At 40.9% G+C, this 17,357-nt stretch overlaps 2 protein-coding genes across 5 annotated transcripts in view; one reads left to right on the top strand and one right to left on the bottom strand.

Moving 5' to 3' along the window:
• Window positions 1-8,145, bottom strand: part of ZNF277 (zinc finger protein 277) — a 137,770-nt gene extending 129,625 nt beyond the window's left edge. The window contains exon 1 of one of the 2 annotated variants that reach the window (XM_519316.7): window positions 7,840-8,145. In XM_519316.7, coding sequence (XP_519316.2) covers window positions 7,840-7,930 — 91 coding nt within the window. In that variant the 5' untranslated portion in view covers window positions 7,931-8,145. The remainder of the gene's footprint in view (window positions 1-7,839) is intronic. The other variant, XM_009453996.4, reaches the window with a different exon arrangement.
• A 17-nt stretch (window positions 8,146-8,162) lies between these two features.
• Window positions 8,163-17,357, top strand: part of DOCK4 (dedicator of cytokinesis 4) — a 472,223-nt gene continuing 463,028 nt past the window's right edge. For 2 of the 3 annotated variants that reach the window (XM_519315.8, XM_009453992.5), the window contains exon 1: window positions 8,163-8,545. In XM_519315.8, the coding sequence (XP_519315.6) occupies window positions 8,509-8,545 (37 nt within the window). In that variant the 5' untranslated portion in view covers window positions 8,163-8,508. Of the gene's footprint in view, window positions 8,546-9,237; window positions 9,301-17,357 lie in introns of those variants that run through there. The other variant, XM_063815007.1, reaches the window with a different exon arrangement.

Here is a 17,357-nt window from a genome sequence, read left to right as displayed (position 1 = left end):
AGAAAACTTTACTTGGTTCCTATAGCCAAAGATATCATTCAACCCCAGCTGCCTATGTTGCAAATAAATGCCACTAGTTACAAAGATGATCAGTGAGAAGTAAAGAAAAACAGAAGACTGATCAGTCAAATCTATCACCACTTCTGAAAAAAGCTGCCCTGCTCACCTTTGGGTCAAGTAGGTCAGTAGAACATACTTGTTTCAGCATGAGGTGGCAAGTCTTTAAGGTACTGTCAATGAAAAGCCAACTCATTCAGAGTCTGATAAGTTTATCAAATAAGTCAAAACTGAACCCTAATTTTGTGGCAAAGTTCTCTAAGAAGAGCTAATAGAAACATTTGAAGATTTAATCACTGGAGACAGCAGTTTATGCACATTGCTTGTTTCTATATACTCGTGATTTATATTTAGAAGACAGTATGATTTCTATTATATGAATCTGATCGACATCCTCGTTACAGTTTTTCCAGATGGAAGTGTATGAGTGTGTATTGTAAAGGGCAGCACTATTCTTTTGCATGAATGGGAAGGTCAAGGTCAACACAATAAGTGTATGTAATTCGGTATCTGACCCATCAAATCCCTCAATAATAACCTGCTCTTCAAGTGCAGAAGACATATTAAAACCACTTGTATCACTTCTGGCACATATGCCAAAGATGTGCCTATACCTATGACTGAAATAACAGTCACAATTGAAGACCAGACTATTATATCATCTCACCTAATCATTTCCACATCCCAGCAATATAGATACAGTATTACTCATTTTACAGAAGAGAAACTGAAGTTGAGAGGTTTACCAGAATCTGATCCTAAGCTGGCCTGATTTTAAAATCTTTTCACTATTCCATACTGCCTTTCTATGGTAACATTGGCTTTAGAGCATATTTATGTGTAAGAAAAGTCTGTTTCAGACCTCATTCAATGGAATTTAGTTACTATGAGACATCATTACAATCGTGCATAGGATAAAAGTCTTTTTTCAGTTATTGTGTGACTTTGGGCAAGCTACTCTTTTCATCAGTTTCCTCATTTGTACATAAAAAGCGTAATATGACTACCTAGGGGTTGCTGTGAAGATGAAATGAGATAATACCTATAAAAGCATTTGAAACAGTATCTGGCACAGTTAGTGCTCAAAAAAATGTTAGCTATCATACACATCATCATTATTATAATATCCCTTTTAATAAGAGCTCTTCTCTAAATATCCTACAAGTTGGGTCCCATTGATTTGTCATAGGAAAATAAAAGAATGCTTTAAATAAGGCCTCTTCAGAACCTTATACAAAATGTATTAGTCCATTTTCATGCTGCTGATAAAGACACACCCGAGACTGGGCAATTTACAAAAGAAAGAGGTTTTAATTGGACTTAGAGTTTCACATGGCTGGGGAAGCCTCACAATCATGGTGGAAGACAAGGAAGAGCAAGTCACGTCTCACATGGATGGCAGCAAAGAGAGAGCTTGTGCAGGAAAACTCTTCTTTTTAAAACCATCAGATCTCATGAGACTTATTCACTATCATGAGAACAGCACGGGAAAGACCTGCCCCTATGATTCAATTATCTCCCACCAGGTCCCTCCCACAACACATGGGAATTCAAGATGAGATTTGGGTGGGGACACAGCCAAACCATGTCACCAAACAAGACCTACAAGAGTAGTTTCTATAATTCTTATCTTCTCTGACATCCCACGGCCTATACCTTGTGAGGCAACCCCAGTATACAATGTTACTTGAGTTTCTTGATGACTTTGAGTGTCAGTGTGTGTGCGTGTGGGTGGGGAGCTGGGTGTGAGTAGAGTAGCACTGTATAGAAGTGAGAGAGGATACAGAAGATAATATAAAGGCTTGCAGAGCACATAGTTGTAATACTAGTATGTAGCACCAACAGACACTCTGACAACTCCCAAATTCCAGGAAAGCATTGACAGCATAAGCAGTTATCACCAACACATTCCTAAGCTTCCCCAGGGTTACTCCACAATTTAGATTGCTTCCTAAGTGAATACAGTATCAAAGAGCAGGCAGTTCTTGATAGAGCAGGCAGATCTTTATAATTGGGCATATCTTTATAATGAAAGCAACTAATACTTACTGAGGTCTGACTTTATAACAGGAAATATGCTGGGCTTTCATAAATATATAAATATGAAATAATCACAATAACTGCAAGACAGGTATTATACGGATATTTTCATAAATGTGGCAGCACATATAATAAACCTATGTTACACAGCTTTTAAATGTCAGAATTGGAATTTAAATACCGTTTTGTCAAAATAAGGTCTAGTCCTCTTTCCATTGCCATGTCAAATATATGAGACTGGACTTAATGGTTTATAGAAATAGAATGACAGCCTGTAGAAAATTGGTAACAGCCATATAGATGATAAAAGACAGAATTCAAGGTCCATGTGGTAGGTCATTCATTTACAGGCTTAAAGTTATAAAGGCCAGATCTAAAGTATTCTTTTAAAAAATGTAATTATTATTTAAACAACATTAAAACTTTATTTTAAAAAACTGAAAAACTATCCTTAAATGCTAACTATGATCACCTTGATAGAATATCATCCTCCTGATATTTTGCATTTTAGTTGGTATGCATACCTTTCACAAGCATAAAACATCTATTCAGTTTTTTATTCTATTTCAGTTCCTCTGCTCAAAATAGTAGCCACTCTAAATGCCTTGAATAAATTTCAAGCATATTCTAACATTAGACTGTTATACAATGTTTACTGTATGCAGCTTTGATAAACACTGGATGTACAAAAGTGAAATAAGGCAACTCTTGACCTCAAGAAGTTCACTGTCCACTGGGGTAGACAAAGTTGCCAAAAAATAACTACAGTGTGACATGGTAAGTGGATAATGGAGATATGGGAAAGGAAGCAGGGTGACTGAAGATGAGGCTAGACAAGTAGATTAGAATCTTAAATGCCACACAGAGAGTTTGGACCTAATTATACATGTAGCAGAATTACACTGAAGATTTCAAGTGGAGATCCATGAATATATTTGTTTTACAATGTGGATTAAAGGAGGTAAAGTCAAGAGTCAGCGAGATCAACAGGAAGGTTTTGCAATCATTCAGGCTAGAATTCCATTCTGGTCAAACACTTATTAAACATTAACAATGTGCCAAGAACAGAATCAGGCTGACAAACACACATATGACTGGTTCTCAAGAGCACTTTCTGGGGATGGGAGATGCAGGTAGGTAATTCAGCAGTAATGGTGAGGGTTAGTAATGGAATTAGCATAGTGGCTGTAGCTATGAATAGAGGGAACAGGTTCAAAATATACTACAGGCACAGAAAAATAAGGCTTGCTAACTGATCAAATTCAGTATCTGAGGGCGAGTTAGGAATCAAGGATGCTTCCTAGGTTTCTAGCTTAGACTTGATGCCATTTATTGAAATAGGAAATACAAGAATGAGGAGTTTACATCACCTGCTACCCTTCCCCCTTTCTTCCAGAGACATCACACATGAGATAGTAAGTTCTCTGGAAGATAAACATTACCAAAATCATCAGATAATAAGGTCCAGAATCCAAGCATTAGCAAAATCATCAACTACTAAACACCCATTCGGAGGGAAAAAAGTTGACTTTGACAGAATATTACAATATGGAGATACAGATTAATACTCGAAGAAATAGCCTCAGTCACAAAAGCCTCCTAAATGTATTATTACCGAATTGTGCTACCTTGCTGATTTTTAACTAAAAACAGCAAAAGAACAAATGCCAATGACACCGCGTGAGGGATGCTGTATCTATTTATTATCTGTTCTTAATTTTAGGAGACAAATTGAAACCCTGGTTACTGTTCAGATGTATGTAAAGCAGTGTCCTTTAACCCTTGACCTAGTGTGCCGGGTGCAGTAGCTCATGCCTGTAATCCCAGCACTTTGGGAGGCCGAGGAGGGTGGATCACCTGTGGTCAGGAGTTCGAGACCAGCCTGGCCTACATGGCGAAACCCTGTCTCTACTAAAAATATAAAAATTAGCTGGGCATGGTGGCACACGCCTGTAATCCCAGCTACTCGGGAGGCTGTGGCAGGAGAATCACTTGAACCCGGGAGGCGGAGGTTGCAGTGAGCCAAGATCGTGCCACTCCACTCCAGCTTGGGTTACAGAGCAGGACTCTGTCTCAAAAAAAACCAAAAAACAAAAACAAAAAAAGCACAAAAAATCCTTGACCTCAATTTGGGGACCTTCTTGGTGAAGGATGGAGCCACAGAAGTCTGGCAACACAGTGGTCTCAGTGAGTGTCGCACCTGCCTGCACCCCACCCACTGACTCACTCTAGCAGAGATTTTGAGGAATTGGCAAGGATTTCTATAAAAAGTCTTCCTAGGCCTCACTGTCCCAGGGTATTAAACACACAGACTAACATTTTAATCAGAGCAAGAAGAAAATCTCTTAAAAGAAGCAGTTTTCAAGAAGTCAAAAAGGTGTATGTTTTTAAAAAATTTTATTTTTATTATACTTTAAGTTCCAGGGTACATGTGCACAACGTGCAGGTTTGTTGCATATGTATACATGTGCCATGTTGGTTTGCTGCACCCATTAACTCGTCATTTACATTAGGTATTTCTCCTAATGCTATCCCTTCCCCATCCCCCAACCCCACGACAGGCCGGGGTGTGTGATGTTCCCTGCCCTGTGTCCAAGTGTTCTCATTGTTCAATTTCCACCTATAAGTGAGAACATGTGGTGTTTGGTTTTCTGTCCTTGCGATAGTTTGCTCACAATGATGGTTTTCAGCTTCATCCATGTCCCTACAAAGGACATGAACTCATCCAAAAAGGTGTATGATTTTTACAGGGAAAGACATACTTGATAACCTAAATGACTGCCTAACAAAAAATATACTTTTAATATAAATATTTACACCTAAAATTTATATCACACCTTGTTGGCTTTGAAAAGATTTTGGAAAAAGTAACAGAATGATACATAGGTTATTAAGCAGAATTTTTAATGACAACTTTATCTTATAAAAACGACATAAAAAAATCAACCATTAATTTCTCCTGTTGACTGCTACAAGTCAATGAGAATACTGGGTAGTTCTCACCGAGGGTGAGAAATTTTTTTATGTTATAGATACCGCAAATTCACTGCTACTCAACACTTTTATTGAAAACAAACTGGAATCAAAAACTAAGCTTTCTATCAGTTACTTAATTCAATCTACTAGTCATTGAAACATTGGTCCTGGATTATTTCCTCAAAGTTTGTGACAATATGGGGGAAAGAACACTCATATACTACAGGTGGCAATGTATGCTGAATATATTTTAAGAGGAAAGTCTGGCATCTGTCAAAATTTTAAACTTGCATAACCTTTGATCCAGCAATTTTCTCCCAAAATATACAACCAGTGGGCAAGAATATATGTACATAAAGTTGTTCATTGCAACATTACTGAAAAACTAAAGTCACACTATATGTTCATTTAAAGAATGGCACAATCATATTTTGGAATATGATGGGCACAGTCCTTAAAAAAAAAGGAAACAAATGTACTGACGTGGAAGGGTTTCTATGATAGACTGCTGAAAGAAAAAAGAAGGTTGCAGATCTTTCAGTTTATATAGATTATCCCTTTTTATTATAAAAATCAAATCATAGGCCGGGCGCGGTGGCTTACGCCTGTAATCCCAGCACTTTGGGAGGCCGAGACAGGCGGATCACGAGGTCAGCAGATCGAGACCTCCTGGCTAACACGGTGAAACCCCGTCTCTACTAAAAATACAAAAAACTAGCCGGGCGTGTTGGCTGGCGCCTGTAGTCCCAGTTACTCGGGAGGCTGAGGCAGGAGAATGGCGTGAACCTGGGAGGCGGAGCTTGCAGTGAGCCGAGATCGCGCCACTGCACTCCAGCCTGGTTGACAAAGCGAGACTCCGTCTCAAAAAAAAAAAAAAAAAAAAAAAAAAAAAAAAAAAAAAAAATCAAATCATACAGATGTGTGTCATATAAGAATATGGTGGTTTAACAGAATACGGATTGTAGGATTAAAAAAAAAAAAGAAGAAGAATATGTTGGAAAGAATATGTACCAAACTCTTATCACTTAATACTCGAGGAGTGGTACTGTGAGGTGAAGGAATTTTCATTTTTTTTACTTCATACACTTCTGAATGGTTTGAAGTGCTTTTAAAAACTTTTAAACTTGTAAAATTTAAAAATAAATATTTTTAAATATTTTACATTTTTGAAAGGCATATCCTTTTTTTTTGTTTTGTTTTTGATACAGAGTCTTGCTCTGCCTCCCAGGCTGGAGTGCAGTGGTGGATCACGGCTCACCACAACCTCCGCCTCCCGGGTTCAAGGGATTCTCCTGCCTCGGCCTCCCAAGTAGCTGGGACTACAGGCATCCGCCACCACGCCCGGCTAATTTTTGTATTTTTAGTAGAGACGGGGTTTCACCATATTGGCCAGGCTGGTCTCGAACTCCTGACCTTGTGATCCACTCGCCTCGGCCTCCCAAAGTGCTGGTATTACAGGGGTGAGCCACCGTGCCCGCCCATTTTTAAAAATAAGTTAGACTGTGAGATAAATTCACCAGTTTAGATCTTAAACTGGTAGCCCTCTGAACTTTGAAAATCTAGGAAATCGTAATAGTCTGTTACCATCAGATAGCCCAATATATAACCAACCCAAAAATAAACCATTAGGGTGTTAAATTCAATATTTAACTCAGGAGACTACCAAAGATTTGTTTGGTAGAGGTACTAAAATAATTTCAGAGTAGGGAGTTCCACTGTTGGGAAGTGGGAAAAAACTGCACTTCAACTCTGTGCCGCTGAGGTAAATATTTAAGATGATATCAATTTAACTGTGAAAGCAAAAACAAATAAACCGAAAAACAAAGTCGCAACAGTCTGAGAACTATATTTAAGCCCCAAACCATGTTCATCAGAAAAAGACAACTTGTGCTAAATTACACATCAAGACAAAAATGGGGTGGGGGGAATGGGGGAGGGATAGACTAAAGGTAAAAGAGTCCTAAACACAATCCACCTGCAGCTTTCAAAATTTGGTTTTTTATTCCTACAGTGGATCAGAGGACAACCTGAAAGTCAGGTACAGCCAAAGTTGTGATGGTTTTCAAAACCCTTTTCAAATGTTCTTTGAAGCCACGAGTGCAAATTATCTATCACTTTCCTTTTCTTTCTCTAAGGACCCAGAGACTGGGAAGATCTCTCAGGCTCCACATACAAATCTGGAGAACACCCAGAGCAGTTAACCATCTACAGGGAGGTTGTGAGATACACACACTTTCCCTTCAGAGGTCACCTCAGCCACAAACTGGGCAAATCTGTAGAGTGGAGAGCAGTGACCACCAGTCTGCGACTGGAAATACTCCGGAAGCTAAATAAAACACATCTGCGAGGTCAAACCAAGCAAACCAAGGCAGTGTACTGGTGAGGAAAAAGAGCTGCTAATCCCAAAGTTATAAACACACGCGCGCGAACCAGATCTGAACCAAACCCACTCAGCAGCTAGCTCAAAGCTGGGAGCTCCAAACCAGAAGACAAACGCTCAGGGAGCTTCCCCGGCGGAGGGGAAGGCCATTCCATGGCATTTTCTCCGCCATCCCATGGCATTTTCTCCGCCATCCCCGGGCAGCCCCAACCAAGTAGCCGCCACCGGCTCCAACCCATCCCGCTGGGCCACCACCCGTGGGGCCCAGTCGAACCCAGGTGGCCCCAGAGCTGAAGGGCTCCTAGGGTCAGACCAGAGGTCCGTTGCACACCCGGTCATAGAGAAAGGAAGACACATCAGCCGCGCCTCGGGGGCACCGTACTCACCCCCATAACCTACACCCCCGACTGTGCTGCAGCTCCCATCACGGTCTTCCTGCATTCGGGCGACAGGCCCCTGGGTCTTGGAAGCAGCCATTACCCGGCAGAAAAGAAAAGGGAGGGCCGCAGGGCGGGTCGGAGGCGGGGTGGCACCAATAGAAACGCTACTGGAGGCGAACTCCCCGTCGACGTAATGTTTTCTCCACACCTACGCCGCGCTCTGGACCAATAGGACGTAATCAGTAAAACTGAATCCCCGCCCCGAACCACAATTGCCGCGCCCACTTCCGGGATGGGGAGGCCAAGAACTACAATTCCCAGCGTGCTGCGGGGCCCTGGGACGGGAGGGCTGGACTAGGCGCTGGCGGGCGGGGGTGCGCCGGAGAGTGCCCCGGCGTGTTCGCTTAGTTCAGTGAATCAGAACAATGACTGCGCCGCCGGGTACCCGGGAGCGCGTCGGAGGACTGTGAGCAGCCGCCGCCGGGAGAGCTGCGGGCGGCGCAGTGTCAACGCTGGGCTCGGGAGCCTCCAGCGCAGATCCTGCCCAGCGCCCGCAGCCCGCGCGAAGCCGCTGGGCTCCGGCACTGCAGCGCTGCTCGGGGACTGTGCATTGTTGTGAGCCGGAGAAGGGGCGCGGGGATTACAAAGCCTGAAGACCCCGGAGCCCCTTTAGCCATGTGGATACCTACGGAGCACGAGAAATACGGCGTGGGTGAGTCTCCGCGGGGCGAACTTTTATTCTGCTCTGGCCCGAGCGAGTGCGCATTTCTCGTCCTTGCCCCCGCGCCCCTCTCGCTCCGCCCGGTTGAAAATGCCTAATCCTGGCATCGCGCAGCGGGTACGGGGCTTTGCCGAGCCAGCTCCAGGCAGAGGGCTGCGCACCAGGCTCTCGCCCCGCACCGCCTGCTCGGCGCGCCCCGCACTGGTTCCCGAAGCGCCGGGACAGCTTGGGGGAGCGCGCGGCCGGCCCGCTAGCTTCGGGCTCTGCCTGCGGAGTTTGGAGTGGCGACTGGGCGTGTGTGTGTGTGTGTGTGTGTGTGTGTGTGCGTGCGTTTGTGTGTGTATGTCAAGTTGGAAGAGGAGGCGAATGGGGTTTCTCTCCTTCCTTACCCTTCTTCCCCAAAGCGACAGGGAGCTGCAACGGTTCCTCTGGGTGGAGAGGGAGACAACAACACTCGGGCAGAGAGAACACCCCCAAAACAGTAGGGAGGCGCAAACCCTTCCCTCTGGCTCGAATCGACATTCCCGGAGTGTGGAATGTGGCAGGGTCCTGGAGAGAGCCGCTCTGACAGGCTGAGCCCTCTCTGACCCTCCTCCCTCTCTGCGATCCCGGATTTATGGGGTGTGTATGTTGCGGGGCGGGGGCATTGGTAAATTTCAACATCTGCGCCGCTCAGTTCTTTGGTCTTTGGAGAAGAACGGGTATTTCAGCAGTGTTTTTACTTCTGGCCACCCTCTCGACCCCGGGTGAGCGCAGTGGGGGCGGTGTGGCGGTACAGGGCTGCTGAGTGATAAATGGGGAGGGGGATCGGAAAGCCTGGTTCTTGGGGGCAGGGAGATAGCTTTTAGGAAAGCGTACCCTGACACTGGCGTTCGGAGAAAAAGGAACAGGATAGCTCTCGCTGTTCTGTGTAAAGGTGAACAACAAAGGACATTAATGTTGACTGATGAATACAGGAGTCTCCCTTCCTTTTCCTCCTCCCATTTCAGGCGGGTTACAGTTCCCGTTTTTGTTGTTTGATTTCAGCTGGGTCGCCCCTTGACAGTTACTCCTTTTAGGGTTGAGCCTATTAAGAAGCCAGGCTCTCCGACAAGCCTGCAGCCGGCCAAATGCAATTATAACCTCCCAGAAGGTCTAACAGAAAGCATTATGGATTTTACTAACACTCTTTATTTCCTATAGTGCCCTGTTCTGCCGACTGGTGTACTGTGTGTGTGTGTGTGTGTGTGTGTGTTTTAAAATTGAGGACAGGTCTAGTGATTTAGGTGATGTGTAGATATCTGCTTATGTTCTAAATTCATTTTCCTGCAATTTAAAACATCTGGAAAGCCTTCCCAGGGAGTCGTAGTCCGAGGGGATTTTTTTTTTTTTTCCCAACTTTGCCTGGGGATAGGACTTTGGGGTCCATTGAAAGGACTGTAGGATTCAACAAAATCATTCCCACATTTCACGTTAGCTTCCATTCTGGATTGTGACTGATTACCAAGACAATAGTTTGACCTGAACCCACCTTTGGGAAAGGTTTCCAGCTTTCCCTCCTTCAAAGTGTCAGAGGAGTCTTTGCCAGCCTCTTTACTGGCAAGGAGTAGATGTTAGTAGTTGTTATTTTCGTTCTCCTCACTCTCTTCTTTTTTGGGAGGTAGATTAACCCTTGCTAGGGAAAAGATAGTCCCTTTGCTGGACTGGTGAGGGACCCGAGGGTATCGCCTCCTAAGCGGCTTTAACACTCAGTGCAGGAAGCTCAGATCCATCCAGGCAAAACTGTCCTGCTTGGAGTCGATCCCAGATGTTGCTTTCTTCCAAGTGTTAAATTATACAGATTATGGATGGGATTTATTTTCTTGATTTCTTCATGTGCCAGGTCACAGCTGGGGTGCTGGTATCGATTAGTTCCTCTCTTGCCTTTCTTTACAAGCGGTGGGCAGAGGCTTAAAAACCACTCTGGGATTTCCTGGAATGGCAAACCGGATATTATCAGTCAAATGTTTTGGGCTGCAGCAGACACCTCGGTTTTGGGTGGTTGTGATTTGATTGCAGAGTAGGGGAGGCAGAAGGGTGTGCTCACAATTGAGAAAAAGAGGTTGAATGAGATGAAGGACGAGAGCAGAGAGAGGGTCTTTTGCCCCAAATTACTGCTGTTGTTCTCAATATCACATGTGCCAGAATGTTAATTAACCTTTATTATTAATTTTTGAGCATTTGGATTGTGGAATGCTTAGCTGTTTTTTAGAATCCATCTGTTAGGCGTGTGTGTGTGTGTGTGTGTGTGTGTAGTGAAATTTTTGCTAGGATACTTATGTGTGGACTTTATTTTTCACCATGGAGGGCACTGTTTATAGCTGCTTATATTGCAAGTTGTTTGTTTTTTCTTTTAACCTTGGTTAATGTTTGTGTTTTTCTCATGTAGTTCTTACAGATGTTAAAGAAAAGATCTTATGGGCACAGATCTTTGTTACCAGGTGTAGTGGTAATTTAGTTTCTTCATTCTTTGAAATAAATCAGTCTTTGTAACAGAATATGTGACGTTTTAGTATAAATTATATATTTCTGCAAAGGTACTTTTTATATACCCTCATTTATGTATGAGATAATTATGCTTTTATATACTTATGATTAAATTTTAAGCAGCATACTGTAAACATGGGTAAAATTAGTTAAATTTTATATCTGTAATTAAATGTATTGGAGATGGAAATTCTTTTTCGTAACTGATGTATAGGCACTGTCCCATTTAATGTATGATTAAATTCATTAAAACAACGAAAAGTCAGTCATAAGTGTTCTGATTTTAGGAAAAGGTATAGTGATGAAGTTATAGTTCTGAGGAACAGGGAACCTTGTCTTTTAGAAATCATGTTAAGAGGCACAGTGATAGGCAATTTCACCTTAGGAGATTCTAGTTAGCTCTTGATTCTGGGCTAGACACTGCTGCCAGCTGTGTAACCTTTGGTAAATCACTTAGCCTTTCTGGGTCCCAGCGTCTCGGGCAAGTGTTAACTAAAGCCTTCCCTGGTACTAATTTTGTAGAGCTCTTCCAACTAACTGTGTTCTTTGGTTAGAAAAACATCTTCATTGTGTTGAGACTGCTATGACAGAGACACTTTTGTTGTGACATATCTCACTTGGTTTTTAAGTAAGATCAGAGGTAAGCAAACGCTACCTGGCAAGCTGCCAGAACTGAGGTGCTGGTTCCTCTCTTTCTCAATTTGTTTGATTCTCTCTGTCTAGTAGGAGCTCCATGGGCAGTGACTGAAGCATTTTGTTTGTTTTTTAAATGTATTTTCCTTGACAAATAATAATTATATATTTTTTAAGTTTTCATTTTTTTTTTTTTTTAATTTAGAGACAGGGTTTTGCTCTGTTGCCCAGGCTGGAGTGCAGTGGCTATTCATAGGCGCCGTCATAGTGCACTATAGCCTATAGCCTCAAGCTCCTGGTTGATCGCCTCAAGCAATACTCCCACCTCAGCCTCCTGAGTAACTGGGATTACTGATATGCACCTTCTCAACCAGCTGTATATATTTATGGTGTACAGTGTGATATTTTGATGTACGTTTACAGTTGGAGTGATTAAATCAGGCTATTAACAAATTACACCTCATATAATTACCATTTTTGTGGTGTAAAAAACATTTAAAATCCATTCTAGCACTTTTGAAGTATACAATGCATTGTTATTTATTGTATCTCCATTCTGTGGATATCACCTCCCATCTGTTAGAATGGCTGTATAAAAACAATGAAAGGTAACAAGTATTGGTGAGAGTGCAGAGAAAAGGGAACCCTGTGCACTTGTTAGTGGGAATGTAAATTAATACAGCTGTTATGTAAAACAGCATGGAGGACCTTCAATGAACTAAAAATAGAATTACCATATGATCCAGCAATTCCACTGCTTGGTATATATTCACAGGAATTGAAATCAGTATGCTGAAGAAATATCTGCTATCCCATGTTCACTGAAGCAGTTCTCAAAATGTCTGAGATATGAAAGCAACCTAAGTGTCCATCATCAGATGAATGGGTAAAGAGAATGTCGTATCTATACACAATGGAATATTATATAGTCTTGAAAAAGGGGAAAATCCTGTCATTTTCAGTAATGTGGAGGATATTATAGTAAATGAAGTAAGTGTAAGTCTGGCACAGAAAGATAAGTACTGCATGATCTTGCTTACATGTGCAATCTAAAGAAGTTTACTTCATAAATATAGAGATTAAAGTGATGGTTGCCAGAGTCTGGGGGAAGAGGGTGGTTGGGGAAAGTGGAGATGATGATCAAAGTGTACAAAGTTTTGGTGAGACAGGGGGAGCATGCTTTAGTGATCTACCGCACAGAATGGTGACTAAAGCATTCTTGATCGCATACTCACCAATTTCCTCAGATTACCTCTACCTCCTGCATGTCCTCATCTGTTAGCACACCCCCCATTCCTCCCCCCTCCCCACCCCGCCTTAAAGTGGTGGGAATTATTCATGGAGAAAGCTAAGACCTTTGCAGATTGTTTTTGCGTTCATTTGTCCAACAGGCTTTTATGCACAGATTCACAGATGAGTCATGGCATCTTCCTGAGCTGAAGGCTGCACCCCTCAAACCTAGCCAGATGTTTTACATGTGTGAGCTTAGTTAAGCTTGACAGGAGAACACGGGCTGGATTGATCGGTGCAGAAAATCCATGAACCTTATAAGAAACAAAACTCAGAACAAGCTGATCTGAAGTCACAGTGTCATTTAAAAAATAAATTGTATGGTGCGAGTATCACTCAGTCATCACATAAATTCCTGTCTTCTATTTTTCTTGAAGGGGTTTTTGAACTCATCTGGGTAGGAATCATGTTCCTTTTTAAAGCCCCTTCTATGTTGGTGGAAGAAGATGCACCTTCTCGTATTCATACAGGATAGTTAGGTGTCTTTCACCTTAGAAAGATGCTTTAATCATAGCGTATATGTGTGATAGAGCGTAATAAGGATGTGTTTCCTTTACTCTTAGTTTTTTGTAGTTTCTTAGCTAACAGTTTCTTAAAGTGTTTTCTATTAGTGGTCCCATGATGTATCTACATAGCATGTAAAGCTAAATAATAATGTGCTGCTTGGAATTGTTTGTGACATTTAGAGCCTGACACAGGATTCTAAACTTTAAGTGGGAATAGAAGAGAAATGATTTATACCTCCCAGTAAAATACCACCGAAGGACCATACAGACAGTGGGATGGCAGCTCATGTTCTTGATCTGGCCTCCTATGGGAATGGTCTATAAAAATGTTCCCCTCTTTTGGTCATTCCCCTAAGTGACAGTTCTTCACGAGGCCCCTGAAGCCACATAGAGATGCTGCCCTTCCTCTATGATCTTGTTTTTTTTTTTTTTTTTTTTTTTTTAGAGGCTGTTATGGTAGCTAGTACAAGGGAGATTATACAAATTTCAAGAAATTTAGGATTTCCTATCTCTAGCTCTATTCTTTTCCAAAAGGAGACAACATTTTCTGAGTTATGTTTGATACAGTATGTCTATGTTTCTATCACAGTGACTTCATGCTGTGAATATATACATCAGAGGAACATTAAACTCTAATGAAACCCTTCTAAAAGGCTGTAACTGTAACACAGTAATACAATGTTTTACTTAAAAAGTGAAATTATTTTATCTGAGTCTACCCTTTGAAGTTGAATGGTAATTTCTATTTAAGAGATGAGAAAACAGTTTCATAGAGTTTAAGTGACTTACTCTAGATTAGTAGCTTTTAATCTTGTTTGACTATTACCCATAAGAAATATAGTTAATTTCCTGACCTAGTATATATATAAATATCCCCCAGTACCACCCCACACACATATAATTAAAACAGCACTTGCTTATACTCTATGTAATGTTCTATTCTTTTTCATTAAAAAAAATACTCGTCACTAAATTGACTTATTAATGGGTCCTGACCCACAGTTTGAAAAACACTGCTTTAAATGCTACATTTGTGATACCAGAAGGACTGCAACTCACATCTTACTGGGTTTCTGTGAAGTTCCTTTCATGACATTGGCAAGGAGTTGATGGTGGTGGTGGTTATTGTCTTTGATAGTCAGATATGTGGGTTTATTTTAACAAAGAATTTAATTATCCTTTTTTCCTTCAGTGTAAGTCAAAGTCTGTCTTCTGTAGTATTTCTTATTAAAGATGGAACAAATATTTAAAGCCATCACATGCATTGCATAAGTTTTCTCTTTTAGTACTTGTATGTCTTCCTACCAGGACGTTTTTGACAAGGATTACATAATGACCAATATTAGACTCTTCTGTATCATGTCCTTTGACAACACTCTCTGGTCACTATAACAGAAGAGTAAAGATAATGGTTTACTGAGGTACTTTGCCAGTTGTAGGTTTACCACTCACTATTCTTTTGTACCTTTTTTTATGTTGCTGATCATTATTAGAAAGGCAAGGCAACTTGTATAACTTGTTTTATTAAAAAAGTGAACTATATGCTTATTTGGCTAGAGTATATAAGACAAAAAAATAAGGAATTAAAGTTCCCCAAGCCTAGCTTCATTTAAGCAACTTAAACTTACTTCAGGAACAACTCTTGGACTCTCTGGCATTTAAAAAAAATTGTGCCAAGATGACATTGGGTAACTACTAAGTAAATAAAAATCATCAAAAAAGTGGAATGCCTTTGGTAATGTAACTGCAGTAAAACTGATGTGCAGTACCCTGAGGCATGTATGGTAATCGTGATCCTTTTGGAAACTTTTATATAACTTTTATTGGAAACTGCAATATAAAATAGCATTTGTGGAGCACTTGCTACATGTCAAGCACAGTTCTAAGAGCTTGTCTTATATTGTCATTTAATCCTCATGATACCTCATGAAGGAGGATTCAGTTATCACTCATATTTCACAGGAAATTGAGTCATACAGGGATTAAGTAACTTATTTAAGGTCATACTGTAAATGGTGGAGCTAGGATTGGAACCTAAATTGTCTTGCATAGAAAGTGTTCTCTTAGCCATTATGCCATGTTACCTAGTATGACAGTGGTTAGCAGAAGTTTGAATCAGTAATCCCACCCCTTAAAGTTTATGTGACAAAATAAATCGATAGCAACAAAACACTTTATGCACAGAGTTGTCCCTTGCCGTGTTGTCTGTGAAACAACTTACATGACCATGTAGTCGTTAAATCAGTTTTGGTTATGAGCACGTTGGAGCATCAGACAATCATGAAATGAAATATTTTCATAAACAACACTATTTCAAAAATATATTCCAGGTATCTAGTGTTAAATGACAAAAGAAGAGTAAATATAGACTATGATTAGAGCTACATAAAATGTGTAGCCTATAGAGAAGAGGCAGTCGATGCACAGATGAGAACAATTTTTTTGTTAGAATATATAGATTATCAGTAAATTCTTTTTTAAAAAATCTGTTTGGAAATATGAGCAGTATTGAATTTTAAATTACACATTGTTATTTATGAAGGAAGAGGTGGCATAAAAATGAGTAAAGAGAGGCACTGCAGTAACTGAGGTGAGAGATAAGTCCATGAATCAGGTTAGCAGTCATTGTCATGGTGAAGTGTGGATAGATCTGAGAGATATTTAGGAAATGAAAGCAACAGGTTTGGTCATCAGATATGAGGAGTTAAAGTAAGGAAGGAGTTTAGGATGTTGTCTTAGCTCAGGATACTATAACAAATATAGACTGGATAGTTTAAACAAAAGAAATTTGTTTCTCACAGTTCTGCAGGCTAGGAAGTCCAAGATCAAGGTGTTGGCTGAGTCAGTTCCTGGTGAGGGCCTTCTTCCTGGTTTGCAGGTGGACATCTTCTTGCTGTATCTTCACATGGGTAGGGGGAAGGGGTCATGGGGAGGAAAGGAAGCAAGCTTTCTCTCATCTCTTCTTATAAGGTCACGAATCCCATCATGAAGGCTCCCCCTCATGGCCTAATTACCTCCCCAAGTCCCCCATCTCCAAATACCATCACATTGAGGATTACAGTTTCAATATGTGAATTTTGGGGGCATATAAACGTGATTTATAGCAGATGTCTTCCTGTTTTTGTCTTGGGTGCCTGGATGAATACAGGTGCCATTCAACAAAAGAACCAATTTTTTTTTTTTTTTTTTCTAGGCAGGTCAGGCTTATGTAAGATGAAGATTTTTGTTTGGCCACCTTGAGTTTGAGATACCTGCAATTTTTGAGATACCTGCAAAACATTCAGGTGATGAGATCTAGTAGAAAGTGAGTCTGCACCAAAAAAGAGAAGTTCTGTGCTGAAGAGTGTGATTAAAGATTATTTGGCTTAGGAGTGAAGGCTGAAGTAATGAGTCTAAATGAGACTTCACTAATTGCTTTGACTTTGATTATGTATAGTCTGCCTGTTCATTCTAAGTTTTAACATGACAGACCCCAAATTTCAAACAGCAGTCATCTCGAGGCATTTTATTAATATGGGTACAAAGGATTCTCAAGTAAGAAATATTAGCTGTCCATTTAGAGTTGGTCGTAAACTACATTTTACGGTCTTTTCTTGCTTCCCTCTAGGGTGTTGCCTGGCTAAGGCATTAGTTATTTCTATGTCTGTGACAGTTTTCTCCCAAACAAATATTTCATGCCAGATTGTGCACGTTTGTGAGATTTCCCAATAAGGATGTTGAAAAACAGAGTGCACGAATAATATTTCAATGAACAAGATTTATACATCCCTGAAACAGCATTTAAGAACACGCACACATCTAAAAATGGAAAAATGCTTCAATATATAAAGCAATAGATTTGTACATACAGAATTTTTTTTTTTTTGGTA

The sequence above is a fragment of the Pan troglodytes genome, chromosome 6 (genome assembly GCF_028858775.2).
Source record: "Pan troglodytes isolate AG18354 chromosome 6, NHGRI_mPanTro3-v2.0_pri, whole genome shotgun sequence".
NCBI classification, from domain to species: Eukaryota; Metazoa; Chordata; class Mammalia; order Primates; family Hominidae; genus Pan; species Pan troglodytes.
Note: the sequence above shows the minus strand (reverse complement) of the source record. Positions and strands in the feature narration are given on the sequence as shown.